At 51.2% G+C, this 23,485-nt stretch overlaps 1 protein-coding gene across 3 annotated transcripts in view; it reads right to left on the bottom strand.

The window, feature by feature from the left end:
- Positions 1–3,027: 3,027 nt before the first annotated feature.
- Positions 3,028–23,485, bottom strand: part of MAN2A2 (mannosidase alpha class 2A member 2) — a 52,687-nt gene continuing 32,229 nt past the window's right edge. The window contains exons 5-23 of one of the 3 annotated variants that reach the window (XM_063314088.1): positions 21,513–21,640; positions 11,449–11,622; positions 11,117–11,303; positions 10,724–10,901; positions 10,392–10,594; positions 10,124–10,306; positions 9,924–10,038; positions 9,754–9,821; positions 9,431–9,596; positions 8,881–9,117; positions 8,672–8,794; positions 7,570–7,684; positions 7,350–7,483; positions 7,110–7,251; positions 6,735–6,868; positions 5,731–5,808; positions 5,332–5,526; positions 5,071–5,181; positions 3,028–4,904 (exon numbers count right to left, since the gene is read on the bottom strand). In XM_063314088.1, the coding sequence (XP_063170158.1) occupies positions 4,749–4,904; positions 5,071–5,181; positions 5,332–5,526; positions 5,731–5,808; positions 6,735–6,868; positions 7,110–7,251; positions 7,350–7,483; positions 7,570–7,684; positions 8,672–8,794; positions 8,881–9,117; positions 9,431–9,596; positions 9,754–9,821; positions 9,924–10,038; positions 10,124–10,306; positions 10,392–10,594; positions 10,724–10,901; positions 11,117–11,303; positions 11,449–11,622; positions 21,513–21,640 (2,827 nt within the window). In that variant the 3' untranslated portion in view covers positions 3,028–4,748. The remainder of the gene's footprint in view (positions 4,905–5,070; positions 5,182–5,331; positions 5,527–5,730; positions 5,809–6,734; positions 6,869–7,109; positions 7,252–7,349; positions 7,484–7,569; positions 7,685–8,671; positions 8,795–8,880; positions 9,118–9,430; positions 9,597–9,753; positions 9,822–9,923; positions 10,039–10,123; positions 10,307–10,391; positions 10,595–10,723; positions 10,902–11,116; positions 11,304–11,448; positions 11,623–21,512; positions 21,641–23,485) is intronic. The other 2 variants (XM_063314086.1, XM_063314087.1) reach the window with 2 other exon arrangements.

Genomic DNA, 23,485 nt, shown 5'->3' on the forward strand with positions numbered 1-23,485 from the left:
GCCTCCGCGCCCCGGCCCCGGCCCCGCCCTGCCCTACCGAAGCCCCGCCGGGAGCGCGGCGGAGGCGTTGCCGCTCCGGGGACTGTCGGCGTCGGGCCGCGGGCAGCAGGACTTGAGGGCGCCGCTCCCGCCGGGCTGGCAGCAGTAGGCGTCGGCCGGCGCGTCCGAGAGGCGCGGGCAGAAGAAGCCGGCGTGCAGGCGCCCGTCCGCTCCCGAGTAGCCCTCGCAGAGGTGCGCGTTCTGGGCTGCAAGAGGGAGAGCCCGCGAGGGGCACCGCTCAGCTCAGATGAGGCCCGAGAAACTGAGAGTCGGGGCTGGAAGGAGATGTACCTGGCTGGAGGAAGGCCGGCGGCGGCAGCAGCAGCAGGAGCCCGAGCAGCATCTTCCCCGCGGCGCCCAGGCGGAGGCAGCCCGGACTGTCTGCTCTGCAGAAGGGACTGGACGGGAAGGCAGGGCAGAGAAACCACACCGACCTCCCCAGCTCCCACATCCATTAGCAGGCACCTCCCTGTGCCATTAGGCCCTGCTTTTAGCCCTCGCCTCCGTGGGGATTCTGCCAGACTGGTGGTGGGGAGAATCCATTAGGGGAAAGATCCTGCTAATGGGGGTCTTGAACCTGGTCTGCTGCAGGCAGTGCTGTGCAAGTAGCTTAGAGAGGAAAAAGTGCCTCCTCCCGCAGTGCCTTTAGATTAAGGGCCCCAGGAGCTCCTCACACATCCACCAGGCTTTTTCCAAAGCTGGGCTGGGCAGTGACCCTCTTCATACCCAGCACCTACAGGCTTTAACGCAGGAGAAGAGACAAGATCTCAAAACAGCCCCTTGTTTGAAGGAATCATAAAGCTAGAGGGGGCCACTGGATAGGCAGAGGCCAAGCCCTGCTCTGTGTTGCCTTGTACAGTTTTAATCAAAATTATTCAACCCCCTTGCAAATCAGGTTGATTGTCAAAATGTACAGACTTTCAGCTGTTTGCAATGAACAAATCAAAAGCAATTGAAACAGCTCAACACAACGAATGCTTCAAGTGGTGTCCCCAAAGTCAACTAAAAATGCAACTTCTTATGACTTCTCCAGTCTCAATATTATTCAACCCCTTCGTGGCAAGCATCTTCAGTACTTAGTGGTGCACCCTTTTGCTGCTACGACCTGCTGCAAACGAGATGCATAGCCAGACACCAGCTTCTGGCAGCGTTCCTGAGGAATCTTAGCCCATTCCTCATGAGCAACGGCCTCCAGTTCAGTCATCTTCTTGGGTTTGCGTGCTGCAACCGCCTTCTTCAAATCCCACCAGAGGTTTTCTATGGGGTTCAAGTCAGGTGACTGTGATGGCCACTGTAGAATCTTCCAGGGCTACTTCTTCATCCAAGCCTTAGTGAAATTTGAGGTATGCTTGGGATCATTGTCCTGCTGGAAGGTCCAGTGATGCCCAAGCTTCAGCTTCCTTACAGACGGCATGACATTTTCTCCTAGGATTTCCTGATACTTCAATGAAGCCATCTTGCCGTCCACACGCTGCAGGTTTCCAGTGCCAGAGGATGCAAAGCAGCCCCAGAGCATCACCGAGCCACCACCATGCTTAACTGTAGGCAGAGTGTTCTTTTCAGCGCATGCTTCATTCTTCTTCCTCCAGACATACCACTGATCCATCGGGCCGAAAAGTTCCTGTTTTGTTTCATTGCTCCACAGAACAGAATCCCAAAACGTCTGTGGGTTCTTTATATGATTTTGAGCATATTGGAGCTGACTTTTCTTGTGCTTTTGGGTCAGTAGTGGTGTACGTCTTGGAGTTCTGGCATGGGAACCTTCTGTGTTTAGTACGCCTTACTGTGCTCACTGAAACCTCAGTGCCTGTTGCCACCAAGTCTTGCTGCAGGTCTTTTGCAGTCACTCGAGGGTTTCTCTCCACCTGCCTTCTCAGAAATCTGCTTGCAGCCATTGACAGCTTCCTTCTTCTGCCCCGTCCAGGTAGTGTCACCACTGCTCCTTTAACTTTGAACTTGTGAACTGTGCTTCCAACGGTGTCTCCGGGAACATTCAGTGCCTTCGCTATCATTTTGTATCCTGTTCCTTGTTTGTGAAGGGCGATGATCTCTTCTCTTACCTTTCTGGACCGTTCTTTTGACTTAGCCATACTGTATTTCTAACATGCAGTCAAACGTGACACTCAACAAACCCCTAGCCAGTTCAGGTATTTCAAGTGTTCCAGCTCAAGCGCACCTGGTGCAACTAATGAAGCCCTTGATTAGTTGCATCAGGTGTGCTTGAGACAACGCCTGTTTTGCATCCTGTATGTGTGCTGTCGTGACGGATTCTATTCAGGGGGTTGAATAATTTTGAGACTGGAGAAGTCAGAATAAGTTGCATTTTCAGTTGAATTTGGGGACACCGCTTGAAGCCTTTGTTGTGTTGAGCTATTTCAATTGCTTTTGCTTGATTTGTTCACTGCAAACAGCTGAAAGTCTGTACATTTTGACAATCAACCTGATTTGCAGGGGGGGTTGAATAATTTTGATTACAACTGTACATCCTTTATTTTGTGCTGGCCTTTTACACACAATAGAGGTGTAGTTTTGTCCTGAGTGTTGCCTTATACCAACTTGACAGTATGTCATTCTTCAATCCTTTCCTAGGAATTTTCATTTCTCCCACCTATCCTCCAGATTTGGGGGATCTCAGCCAGGACTGGACAGTTTCTGATGTGGGGTCTGACCAATGCCAAAGGAGAAGGAATAAAGGAGAACCAAAAATTAAACACTATGTCTGTGCAGTGATTCAGATTTGCAAGGAAATGATTATTTGGGGCATGTGTTGGATACATGGGTTGCCCCTTTTGCCATCTCTTTAAATCAAAAACATATTTAAATCCAAGAAAACCTGTAGCTTGTTTATGGAGTTGCCAACAGATGCAGTGTGTTAATCCCTGTGTGCTAAGAATTACACTTGGAATCTGGATTACTGCACAGCGGTCCCCCTCTGCATCTCCCACGGCGATTACTGCTGCTGGGTAGCAAAGACAAGACACAAGCACACACTTTCACATCCTGTTCATTGAGTTAATGCAGCACAAATTGAGCAACACAGAAAACACTGGCTTGCTTTCCCCGCTGCCTCGTCATGTAATCAACATCCCTGTAAACTAAGAGAGATTCCAAAGTCTAATTTAGGCTTTTTAGCATTTGTCATATGCATTACTTACAACTCTTGCATCACATGCTGAAAACTGTGCCTATGGGCAGGTAGACTTCTTAAGGCCTATTTACACCAGCTGTCTAACTAGTAAGAAACTATGACCTAGGAGTGACAGCCCACCCGTTAACATGTTTATAAACATACTACATCTGGAGAAGAACACTTGCAAAGACATAACCTTGCAGAAATGAAACAGGTGAAGAGCAGAGAGAAATGTGCTTGGTGCCGCCTCTGACCACTTCCAGGTTGTCCCCGTGGCAATTGGAAATTGAGGCAGGTGCCTGAAAGGGAGGAGCAGCTTCCTAAGATCAAAAGTGGTTTTACGGCAGGGGCTACACCCTCCCCACCTTGACAAAAGCCGCAACAGTCCTGCAGGCCTCAATGGCACCGGATTTGCAAGAGGCCCTCCAGAATCATAGTGGCTTTCTTCCCAAAGTATGCTTGCCCAGAGCTAGCTGAATCACGGTTTACTCCAATGCATTTTCTGGGTTTGCAAGACACACTCAACCGTAAACTAAGCACATGGGCTGCACACACAAGTGCTATGCCAAATGCGCTGTTTGGTGTGCCGTGAGAACCCAGGTAGCGCATCCCGAAGACAGCATGGAAGTCCCTTGGCCAGGGCGAAGGCGTGGCTGGGGCAAGAGCAGCTCCTCAGCTGCGTTTTCCCCGCTTCTGCAGCTAGGATGGCAGCATTGGCATTGCCGTTCAGAAGGGAACAGAGTCGCTGAGCCATCTGGCTCTATTAACCGCAACCAGCAGTAGGCCCTCCTCTTGAGTTCAAGGCAGGGAAGGGAGCAGATAAACGTAGAGAGTTCTCTGTCTGCATCCCAAGTGAAATGGCAGCCCTTTGTGCGGACTCGGTTTTGTGCTAGCTAAAGGCTGTCTGCGATCAAGCTGCAGCAGAGATTCTGGAACAGCGCCTTGCTTGGATCACAGACAGGTGCTTTTCCCTTCCCTCCATAGCTGTCAGCATTTCTCTTTTGGGAATGCACATTCTGGGGAAATAATCCTGAAGAAAAGATGTGGGCAGCTGCTTCCTGACCCTGAGCAGATTGCCCCCCCCAACCCCTGGTTGCAGGCCTCCAGCCCCTTTCTCGCTCTCACTTTCAGGTGGAAGTGCAGGTCCAGAGACAAGGGCTTTGCTTTGAGCTGCAGAGCCTTGCTCGCCCTGCCTTCTGTTCCACCATGTTTGCTGCACCATTGCATCTGTCCTGCATGTCGGGAGCTGTCAAACCAAATGAACAGATGGTTCCCGGAGCAAGGGAGGAGCAGAAGCAGGGGTCTTCACTGTTGCTCAAACAATGTCAGCCATCTCCCCTCACAGCATAGCCCGGTGCCCTCTGTGCTAAGCAAAGAGCAAGCTCTGGAAGCAGTGCCATGAGTCCTCCAGGCACAGAAGGCACCCTAGGCTATCTGCGGCATCAAGGAGGCAGCTGCCCAAGTGTCTCATCTTTGTATCCGTCTGGTGTGGAGCGATGACATCCTTTGGTGCAGCTGGGCCAGAAGAGGAAGACGGTCCACAGGTGGTATCGCCATTCCCAGTGAAGTTCCGTCTGGGCTACCCAAGGCGAAGACGGAAGGTGGCAATCTCCATGGGGTCAAGGTGGACAGTGGTGCTGTTGGGGGAGGCTGTGGCCAGTTGATACATCAGCGTCAAGGAGGAGGGCTGCAGAGAGATCAGGTCCAGACCCTGGAACAGGCTGCTGAGGGAGAGCTGGAGGGCAAGAAGCAAATGCTCTGGGTGGGAACGCTCAGCAGGGAAGAGCCAAGCTCCCTCTGAATTCCTAAAGCAGCTTCATGCAAGCCTCCCCCCACCAGGGAACGAACGACCCATCCCTGGTCCCTCTCCCTTAAGGGGAACCAAGAGCCTCCAGACGTACCACGCCCTGGGTGGTGGTGCAATTGAAGCCCAGATTCCTGGCCTCCAGGCCACAGTCAAAGCCCTTCCGGTGCAGGATCAGAGCGATCTCGGTCGACGGCAAAGAATCATCCTAGGAAGAAGCAAGCCTACATGTTATAAGGAAGCCCAGGCACTCCCGGAAAGCACCACCTGCTTGGTAGCCCCGAGGGTTAGGAAAGCGGGCAAGGGCTGTCTAGACTGAGACCTTTCCTCCCTTAGCTCTGCCCAGGCCAGGACTCACCTCCCCTTGCAATGTTCGAAGGTTGAGAAGGTGGAAGTCGCAGGGCACGGTGGTCAAAAGGGGCAGAAAAGACTTCAGTGCTGGGGGGGGAAGCCTTTCCTGGGCCAGCGGCATGGCCAGAACCTCTACGTTCAGGTGCATGGAGGTCATGTGGCTGAGCAGAGACGGAAAGCTCATGGGCTGATTCTCCTGGGCCTGCAGCAAGGACAAGAGGAGGCTGGGCATGGCGGCACAGGCTACGGGACCCTCAGCCAAAGGGGTCCGCCCAGGGGGAAGACAATCCCCACAGGAGCCGCCTGGAGTGGGTAAACTATTGGCTACCAAGAACTAGGCTGGGCCTACAGCCACACGCAAACAGGGCAGGGAAGGGCCAAACTACATCACAAGACCAGATTTTACCTCCGGGCTTCCAGCCTTGCTGCCTGGGAAGACCAAATCTCTCAGCACGGAGGCCAGTTTGGAAAAGAAGCCGGAGCTCTGGGGGACGGGGTGGGGCGACGAGAATAGGTAGGTTACCAGAGTGAACGTCACTACCTCAGATCTACTTCCCTTGTGGACAGGAAGCTTTTGGCACCAGCTGTTCCCAGTGACAGTCCCTGTCTGGGCTGAAGAGGAGTTGGCTCTGTATTGACGGGTTCCCTGGGGCTGTTTCTGCAGGATCCACCTTCCCGCATGCCATTTTTCCCCTCAGATTTAGGCAGCATGAAGCATGGATCTGTTTGGACTATCTCCTCTTGGGCTTCCTTTACCCACCTTGCTCTTAGCCCTCTTTCAGGTCTTAATATCTCCTAGACGGGTCTCTACTTATATTTATTCCCAATATAAAGCTATCTCTCATTTTTTAATCTCCTTCTCGCTGGTTACTGATGGGTCTTCTTTTCTCTGCTATTCCTATTCTGGATTTGAGCCTGAAATCTGCCACATGTATAAAAGCACATCCACTAAGAAATGCTGACCACTGACTGGATGAAAGGAATGCTTTCTGCTCTCCCTTCTGGAAAAGAATGGAAGCGTTTGGAGGGCTAACCACTGATGCATTTCACTGGGCAGAAGAGGTGATGGAGGGCAGGGAAGGAAGAGGGAAGGCCACAAAGCTACCTCAAAGCCTTTCTTCTGCAACAGGCTATGTGGGACCATGTTAGCACACAAGGCCTTCGACTCTGGGATTGTGGCCAGGACCGCTCCGGCTTCCCAGATTCAGAGGAGAACGTCTGCTGCATGCTTGACGGTGAGATGGGAGGTTTGGTCATGGAGGGATTTATGGCAATCTGCCAAAGCCCTTCCAAGCATCTGGGTCAATGACATTGGCCTGCAGCACTCACAAGAATCCCAGAGCTCCTGGGCCAGAGAGGACAGGAGGAGAGGAGGATGGATCCAGCTGGAGCAGTACCGAGGCACCCTACCTTGTTTGCGGGGCTGAGTCGCTCCAGCAGGAGGCGGAAGCGGTTCCAGGTCCGCTTGTTATCCTTCAGACCCTGTCCCAGTCCACGGTTATCATCCTGCATGAGGCGCCGGTCCAAAATCACCTCCAGCTGGCCTGCCAATTGGTGGAGAGAAAGGAAAAGTCCCTCAGGTGGTGCCCCGTCACACGGTCAGGACCCCTCTGAGCTCCCCAGAAAGGTGGCCTGCTGTGCAAGATCAGCCAATCGAGCGTTCTCCCTCTTGACCTTCCCCCAGGCTCAGCCACAGTCCCATCCTTCTGGAGGGTCCCTGGCTCCATTTCCCAGCCTGCCGTTGAGCGCTTCTGCAGTCTGCTGTGCCTGCCCCGTCCCACTCACCGCTGCTGAGGCTGGAAGCCCCCAAGGCCTGGGCTGTGTGCAGAGTCAGGCGGCTCTGCGTGTCCTGGATGTAGGCCATGACCGGCATGGGGTAGAAGTTGGCCTGGAGTGGCAGCTTCTTCAGGTGCTGCCGGGGCTGCATCTGCGGGGTGGTCACAGTTGGCAAAGGGAGCGGGTGGCTCCTCCAGCTGTACCAGGGATGGGGTAGAGGTGGGTCAAAGCATTTGTCCAGCCCTTTACCTGAAAGCCATTTAGGTCAGTGAAGAAACTGCCCTTGTTCTCAATGCTGGTGCTGAAGCGCAGGGCCAGTTCCCTGTTGACATGGTCTCGGATGTCAACCAGGCAGGAGATCTCCAGAGACAGGCCATCCACCCCTGTGGCCAGAGACGTGGCATGATGGGGGCTGCGCTGCTCCACACAACCACAGCCCCATCCCTGCAGCACAGCCCCAACTTCTCACCCGGCACATTGTAGAGCCGGACCACCTCTTGGACATGCTGGTAGTAAATGGCTGCTTCTGAAAAAAAGGGCCCCTCGGTCACCCGCACCACCGGAGGGTCCTTGGGGATGTACGGCTACAAAGAAGGAAAGAGGGAGGGAGCCAGTGGAGGCAGGGAGATGGCTCTGATCCCGCTTGAACATTCTCTTGGCTGCCTTTTACTAGTATTTAACTGTGACTTATAAAGCAACTTAAAAACAGTTATGGAAAGGCACATGTTTAAAAATATTAACAATTAAGCTTTTTTTGGAGAAATCCCCAACTCAAAAAAGCAGCAGCAGCAGCAAGTCTCCCGAAAGCTATGAACTGTTAAAACCTCTTTGTGGCACTTATCAAGTATTAGGCAGAGCGTTTTCCCCAGGGAAGGGATGAACAAGTCAGCCTTCAAAGTAGGGAAAGAGTGCCATTCCCCCCGCAGTGGAGCCAAAGTAAAAGCAGGAGCCCCGAGCCACCCTGGGCAGAACCCCGCAGGCAGCCTCTCCCTCAAAGCGCAGCCATGTTTTGGACCCATCCCTCTTCCTGTCAGCCGAGGCCGCGCTCTCAGTTGGGCAGCAGAGATTGGTAGGCAAACAGGAAGAAACTGCTTGGCTAAATCCAGCAAGGAAGGCTGAGGATAAACTGGCTAGAGGGAGACAGCTGCTCGTCACGTGCTGGACGTGGACTTTGGTACAAAAGCGTTATTCCAACTCCCACAAATTCTGCCCTCAAGACCCTGGAAGCGAGAAAGGGGACAGTTTCATGCCCCATTTGGAAAGCCACGAGGCAGCATATGCCCTAAGAACATAAGCAGCACCTGCTGGATTGGACCCCTGGCCCATCCCACCCAGCAGTCTGTTCTGGAAGCCAACCAGCTGCCCAAGAAAGCCCACAAGTCTCCTGGGAGGTAGCCAGGACTTCCTCGAATTGGCCCAACCCTTTTTAGGAGCCAGCCAAGCACCCCATCTTGTGGTGGGCAGACAGACGAGATGCAAGACAGCAGCCAGCCCCAAGGCAGGCCCTCTTTCTCCTGCGCCCCTTCCCAGGTAAAGGTGAACGACCCCGGGCCCAGGCAGCCCGCTCAGACCTTAGCTTCGCCATCAGGCAGGAAAAGATAGGCGCCACTCCTGTCCTTGGTGCTCCGGGTCCCGTAGGTGAGGAACTGGCTGCTTAGCTGCTGCTCCTGCCTGTCGCCAGCATGACGCACGCTCTATGGACAGCAAGCAGAGCACCGGTTAGTGCGTCCCCTCCCTCCTGCCCCCGCTTTCCCTCCGCCTTGCCGCATCTGCTGATCACCTTGAGTGAGCCACTAGGCCCAGAGAAGCAAGCCCTCATGTGCTGATTCTCCAGGCAGAAGTCGTCCGTGGCAGAGGGCAGGACCTGCACGGGGAAGGCTTCGTGCTTGTGCACAGCAAAGTCACGGCCATGCAGGAAGAGGCGCACAGAAGATTTCAGTGTGTTGTGGCTGTCAAAAGACTTGACCAGTTGCAGGATGGTGAGGCCCAGCGCCGGCAGGCGTGTTATGACGGACACCTGCCGATCAGAGCATAAAAGAAGGCGGGCAGTGCTTCCATGCGGTGAAGGCTCGGACCAGCCTTAAGGCCTCGGAAAAGAGGTGGTGGAGCCTGTCAGGGAGGAGGCTGGGGCATCTGAGTCCTCCACACACCCTCCCTCAGAAACCTTCAGGATGAATTGAGACAGCAGCTGTCACACACTGGAGGAGGCAGATTCGGGTGCACATGAGCTACTGTCCCTCTGGGTCGGAGAGTCTTTAAAAAGCTCTGTTGGTTTTACAAGATCTGCCTCCGGCAACACACTCCCTCCCTGCCAGTCACTCCCAAGCTACCTGGAAGACATCAGGCACCATATCTGTGGCAGACCTCCACTGGGCACTGAGCTGCACAGCTAGGGGCTGTCCTTCCTCATTCAGGACACGGATCCGAGGAGTATTCACCAGCAGGGACACCACGGTCAGGCGCTCTTGCTCCAGGGGGTTGAACACAACCACAAATCTGCAAGAGGGAAGAGATGTTGGCAAGCTCAGCTCCCTGGCTTCGCCAGCAGCAGAACTCAGTCTGGCCTGGTCCCAGACCCATCTCCACACCCAGGATCTAGACACCAGGCACCTTTCCAAGGCTGGCAGCACCCCCACTCATCCCCTTCTCCCACCTGGGTGTGGTATCCAGTTTGATCACTATTTTCTCTGGCAGGGAATCCTGATTGAGACGGGTCTCATCCTGGAAGGAAGAAGCAGACTGAGTGCATCCCAAATGGGTCTCCACCCCTCTTATCTAACTCCGTTCCTCCAGGCATAAAGGCAGAGGGAGATGATAGCTCACTGCGCCAAGGAAGGGCACTGCCATGTCGTAGTGGTAGGCCTCCTTGTCTGCCAGGACCAAGTAATGGGCAGCATTGATGATGACCCGCTTGGTGTTCATCAGGGAGTGAAGCAGTCTGTGTGGAACGAGGAGGAGGAGGTCAACAAGCCACAAAGCTGGGGTTCTGCTGCACCTGCCCAGCAACCCAGGTTTGCTCCTACCTGACACCATAGTCCACCACCACAGCTTCCTTGGCAGTGCCAGTAATGGCATCGTGATGCTGGAAGAGTCCCAGATTGCGCCGGGCATCTGTGAGCATGGCATAATCGGACAGCGGGTACTTACTCTCCATGCCAGCATGGCGGGCGTGACTCAGGGCCAAACTGTACAAGATCTCAGCAGCCCTGGGGCAACAGGGCAAAGGAGACCATTAGTTGCGCAATGCTGGGATGTGGTTCCCGTACAGCCCATCCCCAGTGGGCCACTCACCGGAGATGGGCCTCAAGCACTCGGCCCATGCTTTTATAGAAAGGCCGGGAAGTGTAGTAGCCTGTCCAGTAGTGGTCCTCCCGGTCTGCGTAGGAGAAAAAGTCCCCACTGAGCACTGGGAAGCCAGGTGGGCGCATGCCCGGAACAACACCCATCTGCTTGTAGAGGGCATCAAAATAGTCTGAGAGCGTCCCAAACTGCGCCTGCAGGAGAGAAGGAACATCACACCAGAGACCAGGAGCCTCCAGGAGGCACCACCACAGAAGCAGCCCCCTCGTCCCACCTTTGTCCTCGCCTGACCCTTTGCTCCTTTCCCAAACCAGGCACTGCACCTGCACATGCAGCTCTGGGTGGGCATTCAGGAAGTCAAAGAGACGCTGGTAGTTGAGAAACTGGGCATCCCATTCCTGGGGCTTGTCATAGCGGAAGTCATCTCCCAGGGGCACCAGCAGGACGTTGCTTCGGAACAGCTTGGACTTCTTCCGGTACTGGTCAAGCAGAAGCTGTGCCCTGGGAAGGGAGCAAGCAGAGTGGGCTGAAAATGCCTCTGAGCCCACTTAGAAGCTGGGGAGGCATGACCAGGCAAGCACAGAGGGCACAGTGCCCACGGGCTGATTTGCAGAGGGTACAAAGCCCTGTGGTGAGGCAAGCAGGAGGAGGGAGAGGAATGCAGCAAGCAGGTTTGATGGGGGGATAGGTTCCAGAGTCCCCTCCCAGTTACTCACCGCTCAGCCACATTGCTGTTGGTGATGGCCTTGGGAGGGACTTTCCAGGGGCAGTTGATGCGCCCACCCGGCAGCCTCTTGAAGTCAAATTGGCAACAGATTTTCGGGTCGGGCCCACAAGTGTGAGGCACGTCGTAACTGTAGAAAGGCATCATATGGCAGAGGAGGTCTGTGCTGGAGTCTGGATCTGGAGGGCAAAGCCAGGGTGGGTTTATGCTCATATCAACCCAATCAGCCCCGCAGACCACGCTTGGATGGCACGTGTGGGCCAAGCGAGTCTAGCCACAGGCTGATGTGGAAGGCTGCCAAGGGTTAGGGTCACATGTCTTCACCCCAGCTTTGCCTCCACAGGAACTCGAGGTTCTGGGTAGCTGCAAAGTGCTTCTTGATTGCATAGTGGACACGCTGGATGAGCATGCTGGTCAGATTAGCCCGGCGCAGGAGATACGGCATCGTGGCACTGTGACCAAAGGGATCCACCGCCCAGCCGGAGCGTGGCATCACCCCTGCCGAAGAGAGAGGAGTCACTCCCCTGACCAGCCTTACAGCCCTCCTCCCCAACCCCTGAGCCCCTGGCCCTCTGCCCCAGGGACAGATGATCCAAGGGCCTAGGGCAGCCTTTCCAGTGCAACATCCTCATGCGGGCACCGCCATGCCTGCCTTGCTTGCCTGCAGTACGAGAGAACGCAGGTGGTTGCAGCTGATTGGGCGTTTCCCAGTATCTTCAGGGGTCCCTGCGGTTTCCACACTGTTTTCTAATTGTGCATCTTGTATCTCCCCCCACCCTCTTCCCAGCCAGCCGAATGGAGTAACACAGCTGCACCCAGGCACATTCGCCCTTCTCCCCTCTCTGGCACATCACCAATCTCCATGATCATTGCAGGAAAAATCAGAAAAGGCTCCTTGCCTTCTAATTCAAGAAGATGCCCAGATAAAGACAAGAAGAGCCAATCCAGACATGGGGGCATATGGCCTCGATCCAAAGGGAGTCCCAAATTAAATTTGGCTGTGTTTTCAATCACAACGCCCCCCACCCGCATTTACCACTTTTTCAGATCCCTTTGTTATGCACCGTAATTTCAACATTTTATTATCATTTGGGTTCTCATAGGAACTGGCCCAAGCTCACTGGGTCTGAAAGGGGCTGACCATAGGGCCTGGGCTGGGCACCCCTGCCAGTTCCACTCATAAGGAGATTGGCCTGAGTTTTATCGCTACCTGGAAGCCTCTTTTTGCGTGAAACAGAAAAAAATGAAATTGTGATACTAGGATTTGACAATGAGATAAACAATGGACAGTAGAAATAATGGAAAATATTTGGTAAATTTATAGTAAGAGCTTGATGTAAACATATACCTATATCTGTAACAAAGAAGGTTGGGAATCAATTCTTTTTCTTATTTTGCTTTTTATAGCTTTTCCAGCCTTTTTTTCTTTCCTGCAACTCTGATGCTTTCACTTTTTCTTTACTTTGTTCTTCTATTCTATTTACTTTAGTGTTTGTTTGTTATTATGTTTCTATTTTAAAATTTTTTAACAAAGTTTATTTAAAAAATACTGTTGAGACTTGGCAGAATCTTTGCTTCCTCCTCCTCCTCCTCTCTGTGAAACCCGAGTTTTTGCATGGCGTCTCTCACTTCCTGGTGAGGGTGGTCCATTCACAAAGGTGGGGCAACAGGTGCTATTTCCTTTACTTTCAACTTCTTCCCTGCTCATGAGTGGAGTGTAACTGGGGAAGCCCACAAAGGGAGGGGGTGCCTTGCTGCTATATGGGGCAATCATGATCACCTGGCCGGATTAGGCTTATTAAATGTATTCTTCAACCAAGATGTCTTTATAAGCAAATCTGTGCAGACTTGGCCTAAGATTTTCTGCCCTCCCTGTTGGGAGAAAGACTTCTCCCTCCAGCTTCCCCTGTCCTTTGTGGTGGGGCAGACACAGGACGTTGCCCAGTCTTCAAGACATTTTACATCCTCCCCCATCAGATCAAGGAACTGTTGCTCTGCATCATGCCCTGGTCTCCATCTTCCCTTTGAAGATGTAATGGCCAGTTGAATATAGTCCAAACCACCCCTTCTGCAGAGTGCTTGGGCTATTTGGCCAAATGCATACTTCTTCGTTGTTACAGCCATCAAGGATGGGAACAAGATATATAGCTCTGCTGAAGGGCTTTTCAAGCTTTTAAATTTTACCCATAGTAAACTGAGAATCTATCTGATGAAGAAATACAGGCTTTTAAGCTAAAATAGAACTTCCACAATACAAATCCTTACATCAACAATTTTTAGTCACTCCTTCGAGTATGGATGAGAACATAAAAGTAATTCTGGGTGTGAACACTAGGACTAGATGGATTTTCTATGGAGTGGTATAAACATTTATTTTTATACTTGCTCTTAAACTCTATCAATGAGATTTTGAAAGTGGCATTTTATCTTTTTTTTTCAATGAAGCATATATCAGTTATGCCAAAACCTAGTAAAGTTTATACATTATATGCAAACTATTGTCCTGTTTCATTGATTAATGTGGTCATAAAATTTTAACTGCTGTTCACCAAGTGGTTTCTTCAGCAGGCAAGAATAATATTTGGCTAGTAGTGGATTTGATTGATTAGAACAAAGACAAAGCTGCAATTTTATTGCTTGAATGAGAAAAAGCTTTTGATAAAATGTATAGACAGTACATGCACGTTCCCTTAGCTGAATTTGAACTTCCCCAAGGGTTAACTTATAAAATTGTGATGGTAGATTATACATGTAGCTCAAGGGTGGAGTATTGGTTTGTAGGAGGTTTCTGAACTTAGTTCTACACCTGCAGAGGTTTCATTACCTACCTACGTAACATCATCAGCACTCTGATGTTGGAGAAGTGAGATTTGTTGGTTAGTTGTGAGATGTTTAACTCCCTATCCTACAAGCCTTGTATGTGATAGGATGGGCTGTGCTGTTGGGTGTTGTTTCTGTGTGACTGATGCGTCACCTGGTTCTTGTCATGTTGATGTGGTGCCAACTCCTGCTTACCTGTGTTAACAGTTGTGTGACAAAGGGGGATACTGTTGGGATCTATACTGTTCCCCCTTGTTGTCCTTTGTGCATTTCTTGTGAAGGGTCCACAGATGGTGGTCTACGTCTAGGTGGGTTTGACTGCTAATCTGTCAGACCGCCAGGCCCCTGCGTTCTGTGACATGCCTGAGAATTTCAGCAGCCTCCCAGCTGAAGCTTGTCTGGAGGCAGGGAAATTTGATGAGGTTTCAGTGTCTTCTAACTGCCAGCTGGTACTCAGGAATGTATTGCACTAACTTCTCTGTCTGTCCCAGAAAGCAGCAATCAGTCCGTGGATTTGTTTTGCAAGTGACTCCGGCTCTGTCTTCCGGGGGCACAAGGTTCTTGGGTTTGCCTAATGGGCACTGGAGAGATTTTGTTTGTTTGTATGCTAGTTATTCCAAGCTATTATCGGAATAGCTATATTGCTAAATATAGCAATATAGCAATATAGCTATAATTATAATATTTATATTATATATATATGTTGTTGTTTATTTGTTTAGTCGCTTCCGACTTTTCGTGACTTCATGGACCAGCCCACGCCAGAGCTTCCTGTCAGTCGCCACCCCCAGCTCCCCCAGGGACGAGTCCGTCACCTCTAGAATATCATCCATCCATCTTGCCCTTGGTCGGCCCCTCTTCCTTTTGCCTTCCACTCTCCCTAGCATCAGCATCTTCTCCAGGGTGTCCTGTCTTCTCATTGTGTGGCCAAAGTATTTCAGTTTTGCCTTTAATATCGTTCCCTCCAGTGAGCAGTCTGGCTTTATTTCCTGGAGGATGGACTGGTTTGATCTTGCAATCCAAGGCACTCTCAGAATTTTCCTCCAACACCACAGTTCAAAAGCATCGATCTTCCTTCTCTCAGCCTTCCTTATGGAATATATATATATATATATATATATAATTACAATATATAGCTAATTATATTATATATAATTATATAATTACATAATATATAGCTGTATAATATATAACTATAATTATAATATATAGCTAATAGCTACTATTGGAATAACAAGTTATTCCAAGTTATTTCCGTAGTTTTAGGAGCCGATGGGAGGCTTCTGAGGCATGCTTGATAGGGGAGAAAGTTATCCCAGTTATAAAATTGGTCCAGATTCTGTGAGCAGAGAGCCAATTTGGTGTGATGGTCCAGGCACCCAGGCTGGAAACCAGGCGACCTGGTTTGAGGCACGAAGCCAGCTGGGTGACCTTGGGTCAGCCATACTTTCTCAGCACTAGGAAGGAGGCAATGGCAAACCACTTCCAAAAAACCGTGCCAAAAAAACCTGCAAGGAATTGTCCAGGCAGCTGCCAGGAGTCAACACTGACTCAGAGGCACGCACACACACACACACACACACACAAAGCTTCTGTGTGCAGCCCTCAAATTGAAGGTACAAATCAATAGTCTTTTTCTGTGTACTTTTTCACTCTACTTTCTTGAGTTTTGATTTGTTTCAAACCCTTAACTTGTACTGCTAGGCAAGACAATCTGTGGTAGCTTATACACTGCTCAGAGTCCCTCTTTGGGGAGAGATGGGCGGTAGCATAAATTTGAGAAATAAATAAATAAACAAATAAACAAACTTGCATAACATTAGTCCCTGGATTAAGATTGAGTCCATTCCCAAGCTCTGTCCTTAATTTGAATTTGTATGTAAGTCAGAACAGTATTATTGCGTAATACTGTATAAGTAGTATTGTGTAATTAACTCGAACTATTGTGTTATTTAACTCAAATTTTGCTACAACAGGCTCCGTTTTTAACTATAGGTCATCCTAAACCTGGACCATTCTGAACCCAGGGACCAAGTAGTCCTCCATGATAACTTGTTCAGCAACCGTTCAAAGTTACGGTGCTAAACAAGGGGGACTTATGGCAGGTCCTCGCAGTTGCAGCCCTCACAGCGTTCTACAATCATGCGACTGCCATTTGTGACCTTCACTGCTGGCTTCTGACAAGCAAAGTCAATGGGGAAGCCAGCAGGAAGTCACAAATAGCGATCACGTGACTGTGGGACATTGTGACTATGTGGGATTTGCCCAATGATGGCAACTGGAACTGCAGCAACTGCCATTGTAGGTCAGCACGGTTACATGACATCACGCTTTACAACCATGTTGCTTAGTGACAGAGTAGCCGGTCCCAATTACAGTCAGTAAGTGAGGACTACCTATGAATTGGTATTATATGCTGATAGCGTTTTCTTTTCATTTCTGAACTTCAGACTTCAGTTCCTACTCTAATGCATTTGATTAGTGCATTTGGGCAAAACTGAAGGATACTTTAGCATGTAAAGTTGAAAGAGCTGTGGCAAGAAAGGTCTCTCATTCCTCTGGCCAGTCAGGAGGCTTGTTTTTCTGAAGAGGTCAGGACAGAAGTATCAGATGCTAGATAGGAGATTTTATCTTCAGTCGTAGCTCACCCCTGGCTCAGCCAGATCTGCAACTCAACCGCAGCTGAAGTGACAGACCTCGGCATGGCCTGAGGGGCCCCTCTGGGCTTCTTCTGCCAATAGTTATTTTTGCCTAATGGGCCTGAGTCACTTATATGGTCCAGCTGATTTGTGCTTTCTGTTCCTTGATTCTTAATTCTAATATGGTGAAAGATCCAAAACTGAACTTTCTGCGGACGTGGAGTGGATGGCCATGCTTTTTTTTTCCCTTTTGGATGCTATCTAGTCCTATCACCCAGAGTCACTGGGGGAGATGAGCGGTGATGAAATTTGATGAATGAATGAATGAATGAATGAATGAATATCACCATAACAGCAGCAGGTAGAGGCTGCTTGTCTTTGACCTCACCAGTGCAGCGTTTTATCATTTTTATCCATTACCCACAAGTTTAATAGCGTTTGCTTTCCCACCAGCCCTTCCCTTATTTTAAGACACACGTGTTGGAGTTCTAAATTCTGTTGCTCATAGTCCTTACTTTTTATTCTCATATATTGGTCTTTTTTTTTTTTATCCGTTCAATCACGTCCAATTCTCAGAGACTGTATGGACAAGCCCCTGCTGTTTTCTTGACAAGATTTTCGGAAGTGGTTTGCCATTGCCTCCTTCCTTATTGATCTACCCTCCATATCAGAGGGTCTCTTGCAGCATGTTTTCAGGCTAACCAATGTTATTAAAATGCATAAGCTTTCGTGACCTATGTGACTTTCGTGGAGGTAAGAGGAAGAGCAGGGTAAAATGAACTCCCTCCAAAAAGAACAGCAATGGGAGGAAGATGGCGACCGAGAGCAGACACCGACGCCATCCACTGCTCTAAGGGAGGCTCCCGGCTTTTTCACCCTCCTTCTCCTCCCCGCCCCGGGCCTTAGTTGTAGGGTGGGCAGGAGACTTTTGAGGACCCCCGGCCCTTCGTGTTTGATGGGTCGGTGTCAGAGGGAGCCTCCTGGACAGAGTGGTGGAGGATGGTGAGCCTGGGTGAGCCCCAGTGATGCGACAAGCTCGGAAGGGAGCGGTGCACCAGCAGCACAGCAGCTCCCTGGGGAATCTAACGGTGTGGGGAGCCTGAATAGCGTGACCCGGAGGGGACGTCGGATGGTGGACCTGAAGTGGTCCGGTGGTTCGGAGGCATGGTGGGGAGGTTTGGCAGTGCAGCAGACCAGCAGCGCAGTGAACCAGCCGACTGGCCTTGGAGGACCAGCCTGGGAGAGTTCGGCGGCATGACAGACCAGCGGCCCGATAGTGTGGCAGACTGGCCCTGGAGGGCTAGTCTGGTGAGGCAACTTGGCAGCGCGGTAGACCGGCGGCGGGATGGACTGGTAGACCGGTCGTGGAAGACCAGCCTGGCTGGGAGAGCCTGGGAGAACCAACCAGCCGATGTGACACCCAGGGGTGGAGGCGTCGGCGTGACAAGCCTCGGTGACCTGGAGTGGGGGACTTGGCATTGAAAACATAGCCATCCCCTCCCTACCTGCCCAGCAACGGTGGAGAGCTGAAGGGGCCCTCCATTGTGAATGAGGACTCCCTCCTGGGGGTGAGAGACAGGGGGGGGAGTTGGGGAGTGTGTGTAGGTATGGTGTGGTAGTCTACTCACCTTCAGAGTGAGAGGCAGGAGGTGGTTAGGAGTGCATAAGATACCCCCCTGGCTGACCAGTGAGAGAGGCTGAGCAGGTGGGGGTATTGGAGTGAATGGCGAATGGGTTGGTGATGGCTGAGACCTGATGGCACCGAGAGCAGGAGCTGGTGCGCTGGAGGGCCTGCCGTCACCTTGTGGGTAACTGTGCATGCATGAGAGGGTATGAGTGGATGGAGGGTCCCCTACTTCAGATTGGGGATTCCGGAGGTGCAGGAGCGGGGCTGGAGGGAGTCTCTGGGGGTTGTAGGGCGGGTTATACTATTGAGGTAGTGACGGGTAGGGGATGTTATGGAGGGCGGGCCATCATCAGGGAAGATGCCCCCAGTGTTTGTTACCGGTAGCGTGTTCCAGCCCTCTGTGCTCAGACCCAGACCCTGGTCAGCAGATTAATAAGGGCCCTGGTCTCCAGCTGCTGCTACTTAACACCAGGTCTGTTAACAACAAAGCCCCCCTCATAAGTGATTTGATCACTGAGGAGTGGGTAGACCTGGCATGTATTACCAAAACCTGGCTGGGCCCTGAAATGGGGGGTGCCCCTTTCAGAAATGTGCCCGGCCGGGTTTATGGTATGGCACCAGCCCAGACCCCAGGACAGGGGAGGAGGGGTGGCAATTGTCATCTGAGAGTCTCTGGTGGCCTTCAGGGGCCCTGCTCCACAAGTGGCTGGTTGTGAGACCCTGTTCTTCAAGTTGGGCTACCAAGAACAGCTGGGAGTGTTGCTGCTGTACCAGCCTCCCTGCTGCATAGCAAACTCCCTGCCTGAGCTGCTGGAGGCCATCTCGGGGTTGGCAGTGGAGTTCCCCAGGCTTATGGTTCTGGGGGGACTTCAATCTGCCATCCCTGGGGCGTGCCTCGGAGGTGGCTCGGGAGTTCATGGCTACCATGGCAGCCATGGGCCTGCCCCAGATTATTCGGGACCCAACTTGAGACAGTGGTCTCACCCCGGACTTAGTTTTCTTGTTGGAGCAGTGGCAACGTGATCTGAGGGGAGAGTTACAGCTGTCCCCATTGTCATGGTCAGACCATGCCCGGTGGCCCTGAGATTCTCCTATGCTGCCCCCCTCCGCAGGGAGGCAGGACCCATTTGATTGGTCTGCCCCCAGTGACTGATGAACCCAGCAGGGTTTCAGAGGGAAGTGGGGGCTATACCCAGGGATCTGCTGCATGGTCCAGCAGAGGCCCTGGCTGCTGCTTGGAATAGAGAGGCGGCTGGGGCCTTGGACAGGACTGCGCCTGTGTGACCTCTCTTACCCCATCGAACCCAAAACTCCCTGTGGTTCACAGAGGACCTGAGGGTTCTAAAGAGGATTAAGAGATTCCTGGAGCACCGCTGGAGGAAGTCAAAGACCGAATCTGACTGAACACTAGTTAGAGCCACTATTAAGGCCTACCTGGTAGCGATAAGAGCAGCAAAGCGCCAATACTTCTCCGCCCTTATCGCGTCCACAGAATGCCGCCCAACAGCCCTGTTTAAAATCACTCGATCCCTTTTGGGGAAGGTGGGCTGGGTGACCCACCTACAGGGCCATGTGGAGGAGTTTTCAGAGCATCTGCAGGATAAAATCGCTCGGATCTGCTCTACGCTAGACTCCAAGCGTGAGGCATGGTCCATGGGGATACCAAGGGAGCAGACTTACCTAGTTATCTGGGAGCAGTTTGATCCTGTTGGACCTGAGGAAGTGGACAGGATCCTCTGGACAGTAAACGCCACCACGTGCCAGCTAGACCCATGTCCCTCCTGGATGGTGAAAGCAGCTCGGGAGGTGACATGTGGATGGGTCCAGGCGATGGTTAATACATCCTTGAGGGTGGGGTTGTTTCCATCTGTCTTTAAGGAGGCGTTGGTACAGCCCCTCCTCAAGAAACCATCACTGGACCCTACTATATTGGACAATTTTGGTCCAGTCTCCCACCTCCCTTTTTGGGGAAAGTGGTTGAGAAAGTGGTGGCATTGCAGCTCCAGAGGGTTCTGGATGAAGTGGATTATCTAGACCCCTTTCAATCAGGTTTCAGGCCCGGATATGGGATGGAAACGGCATTGGTCGCACTTATGGATGATCTCTGGCGGGAGCGGGATGGAGGCAGTGCATCCATCCTGGCTCTTCTTGATCTCTCAGCAGCTTTCAATACCATCGACCATGGTATCCTTTTGGGGCGGCTAGGGAGTTGGGGGTGGGCGGCATGGTTTTGCGCTGGTTCACCTCCTTCCTCCAGGGCCGGTCCCAGTCGGTGGTGATGGGGGGGGAGAGATCCAGCCCTCGACCCCTCCTTTGTGGGGTGCCGCAGGGTTCGGTTCTCTCTCCTCTCCTATTCAACACCTACATGAAACCGCTGGGTGAGATCATCCATCACCATGGGATGAGATATCATCAGTATGCTGATGATACTCAACTGTTTATATCCATCCCAGGTGAAGGAAGTGATGCTGTGACTGCCCTCTCCAGGTGCCTGGAGGTTGTGGGGGCCTGGATGGGGAACAACAGGCTTCAGCTGAACCCTGGTAAGAAGGAGTGGCTGTGGGTTAAGGGCTCTTCCGTATCCAGGACTTCGTCATCTTTGGTTCTGGATGGGGTTGCACTGCCCCAGAAGAAGAAGAAATATGTAAGAACCATTCTGCCTCTCCCATCAATCCTCCCCACTGCCTTGCTGAGAATGGAAGTGGGTCTTCTGCCCATTACAGTCCTCCTCCTCCATCACAGATTGGTTGATATGCCTCATTCACCCCAGCTAAATCATCTCTATTGGTGGTGCATGGGTTCATTCATGAGGACTTTGATAGTTTAATTATTTAGAAGTTTTATTAACTTTAAATACACTGTACATGTCTCCAAGGAGAGACTTATGGCTGAGTTGTCTTTCTTGAGTGGGTTTTGCGGTAATGGATGAACCCTGACACTTGCTGGGATGGCAAGCTGTTGCCAACGGAAGCACACCTTGCCTGCTCATCATGCTCGTGGCTGCCGTCTGCCACCCACGGCCTGAGGTGAGTCAGCCACTCTAATCAAGAAAAGAAGACTCTCCATGGAAGGTTTTCCTCCTGAAGCAAAAGTGCAGAAGGGCTCAGAAGCCACCTTTCTGACTGCTTGCTTCTTTCTGGCACAACATCCTGAATTATAGGTAGTGGCCTGATTGCTACTGGAGTGTCCCAGGTACAAAGATGGGACTTTTCCCAAGTGGCATGACTCCCCTACCTGGTGATACTGTCACCAGTGCTTCTGCCTGATCCTAGCACACAGTTGGCCTTGGCCATGGCACTCACCAATGTTCTTCTCAAGCCACTGATGCCCTTCAATGAGCTGGTCAATCATGGCAAAATAGTGGGAATTAGCTTCATCTGGCATCACCCAGCCTCCTGTGGCCATCTCAAGCTGCCCATTCCCTATAAGCCTGTAACAAGAGATCTGGGTCAAAAACTCTCCGAAGTAGGGGAGTGCAAAACATTTCAAAATATCTGAATGTTCAAAATGTTTCGAGTTCAAAATGGGTTGATCCAACCATTTCTGAAGTGTTTCATTCAAAACAGCCCCATTATAAGCTCATTCAAATTCAAAACTTTTCTGGAATGGTTGGAACAACCTCCTTTGACCCTGAAACTGTGCATTTTGAGCTAGAAATGTTCAGGTGTGAAATGTTTGCACCTTCCTGCCTACTCAAGCAACAGATGAGATATTCTTTGAGAGTGATTAAAACTTTTAAAAAGTGGTCAAGGTATCTCAGAACAAAACAACATGCAGCAACAGAATTTCTGGGATTGCACCACATGGTTAACTACAAAATACAGTTAGCTGATCACAATGGCAGTGTTCACATAATACTCAAGCCAAAGGAACACCCTTATGGCTTAACATAAAGGCCTGGTTCACACAACATGTTCAGACATAACAGTATGGTGCCAAAGAAGGAATAGTCATGTGGGAGGATGGAATAAATGAAAGTAGTTTGTTAAAGTCAGTGAAAGTGGAGACAAACGGAAGTGAATGGAGATTTTGACAGAACATTTAATTGGTGGAATTGAAGCCGTGGGTCCTTGCTGTGGAGGAATGAGAGAGAGATGGTGGAGGAGAAGAGAAGAGAAGAGAAGAGAAGAGAAGAGAAGAGAAGAGAAGAGAAGAGAAGAGAAGGAAGGCTGCTTGGAAGTTGCAGTGCGGGGGTTTGGAGGCCCCCTGGAAGGAGGCGGAGCAGACAGCATGCAGCCAGAGCATACATCAGCTGGTCTGAGGGTAGGCTCAGGAGCTGCTTCACTGAGAGAAGCAGTACTGGTGGTGGAGAGGAGGGAGAATCAAGATGAGGCAGCTGAAAGATGGAGGAGGTCTGATGGAGAAGACTGATCTAGGTCGGGGTGACTGCTCCATGCAGTACTGTGCTGCAACAGATCACTGCGGGTAGCAGAAACAGGGTTGGAAATTTAGGATAGTTTTTCTTTTTTGATGCAAGCAGTGTGACTACCAAGGCTGGGCATATCTGCTGCAGTGGCCACCGTCCAGATATTGGCAACCTCCTTTGGACATTGTCATGTTTCAAAGATGCCTGGAAATAAATTGTCGTACATGAAAAGGATCAGCTGTCATCTAATAGACTAGCTCTGGGAGTTGGCAGAGGAGGGATTGGGTTCACAGTGAAACCTGGCCGATGCAAGCACTTTAGAGGAAAGGAAGAAGATGGAGGCACAGTGGAGGGAAAAGTAGGAGGGGGGCCTGTTTGGATGAGAGTTTCAGTGGGGTATTCCTGTGATGAGAGACCAGGATGGACAGCCCTTCAAGAACTGGGGGAGAGTTTAGGGTGTTGTATTGGATAGGGGTGTTCTGGTGGCTGTCTGTTGGGTACCTGAGGCCTGAGATGGCTGCCAAGTCACTGTTAGGTGCACTTCAGGCATTCTGGTTATGAAGAGAAAGAGAGCTGCCTAGAGATGACCTCCTCAGGCATGGTTATTGGAGAACTGGGGTTATTGGGGACCATAGAAGGAGACAGAGTATTGAGGAAGAGATGAAGATCAGATCAGTGGTGGGCAGAGGAAGATATGGCAGGAGACAAGGGGGTTTTCTTGGGGAAGTGGCATTGATTGTTTGAGACCAAGTCCCACTTACACCCCCTTGTTCTCAACCCACAAACGAGGTTACCAAGTCCTCAGAAGCCCTGGCCTCTGGTTGTCATTGCTGAATATCAGTTCTCTCTGAAATGAAGTTCTCCTCATCCACAAACTCATTTTGGACAAGAGGGTAGCCCTGACCTGTA

Source organism: Candoia aspera, chromosome 13 (assembly GCF_035149785.1).
Source record: "Candoia aspera isolate rCanAsp1 chromosome 13, rCanAsp1.hap2, whole genome shotgun sequence".
In the NCBI taxonomy this organism is placed as follows: Eukaryota; Metazoa; Chordata; class Lepidosauria; order Squamata; family Boidae; genus Candoia; species Candoia aspera.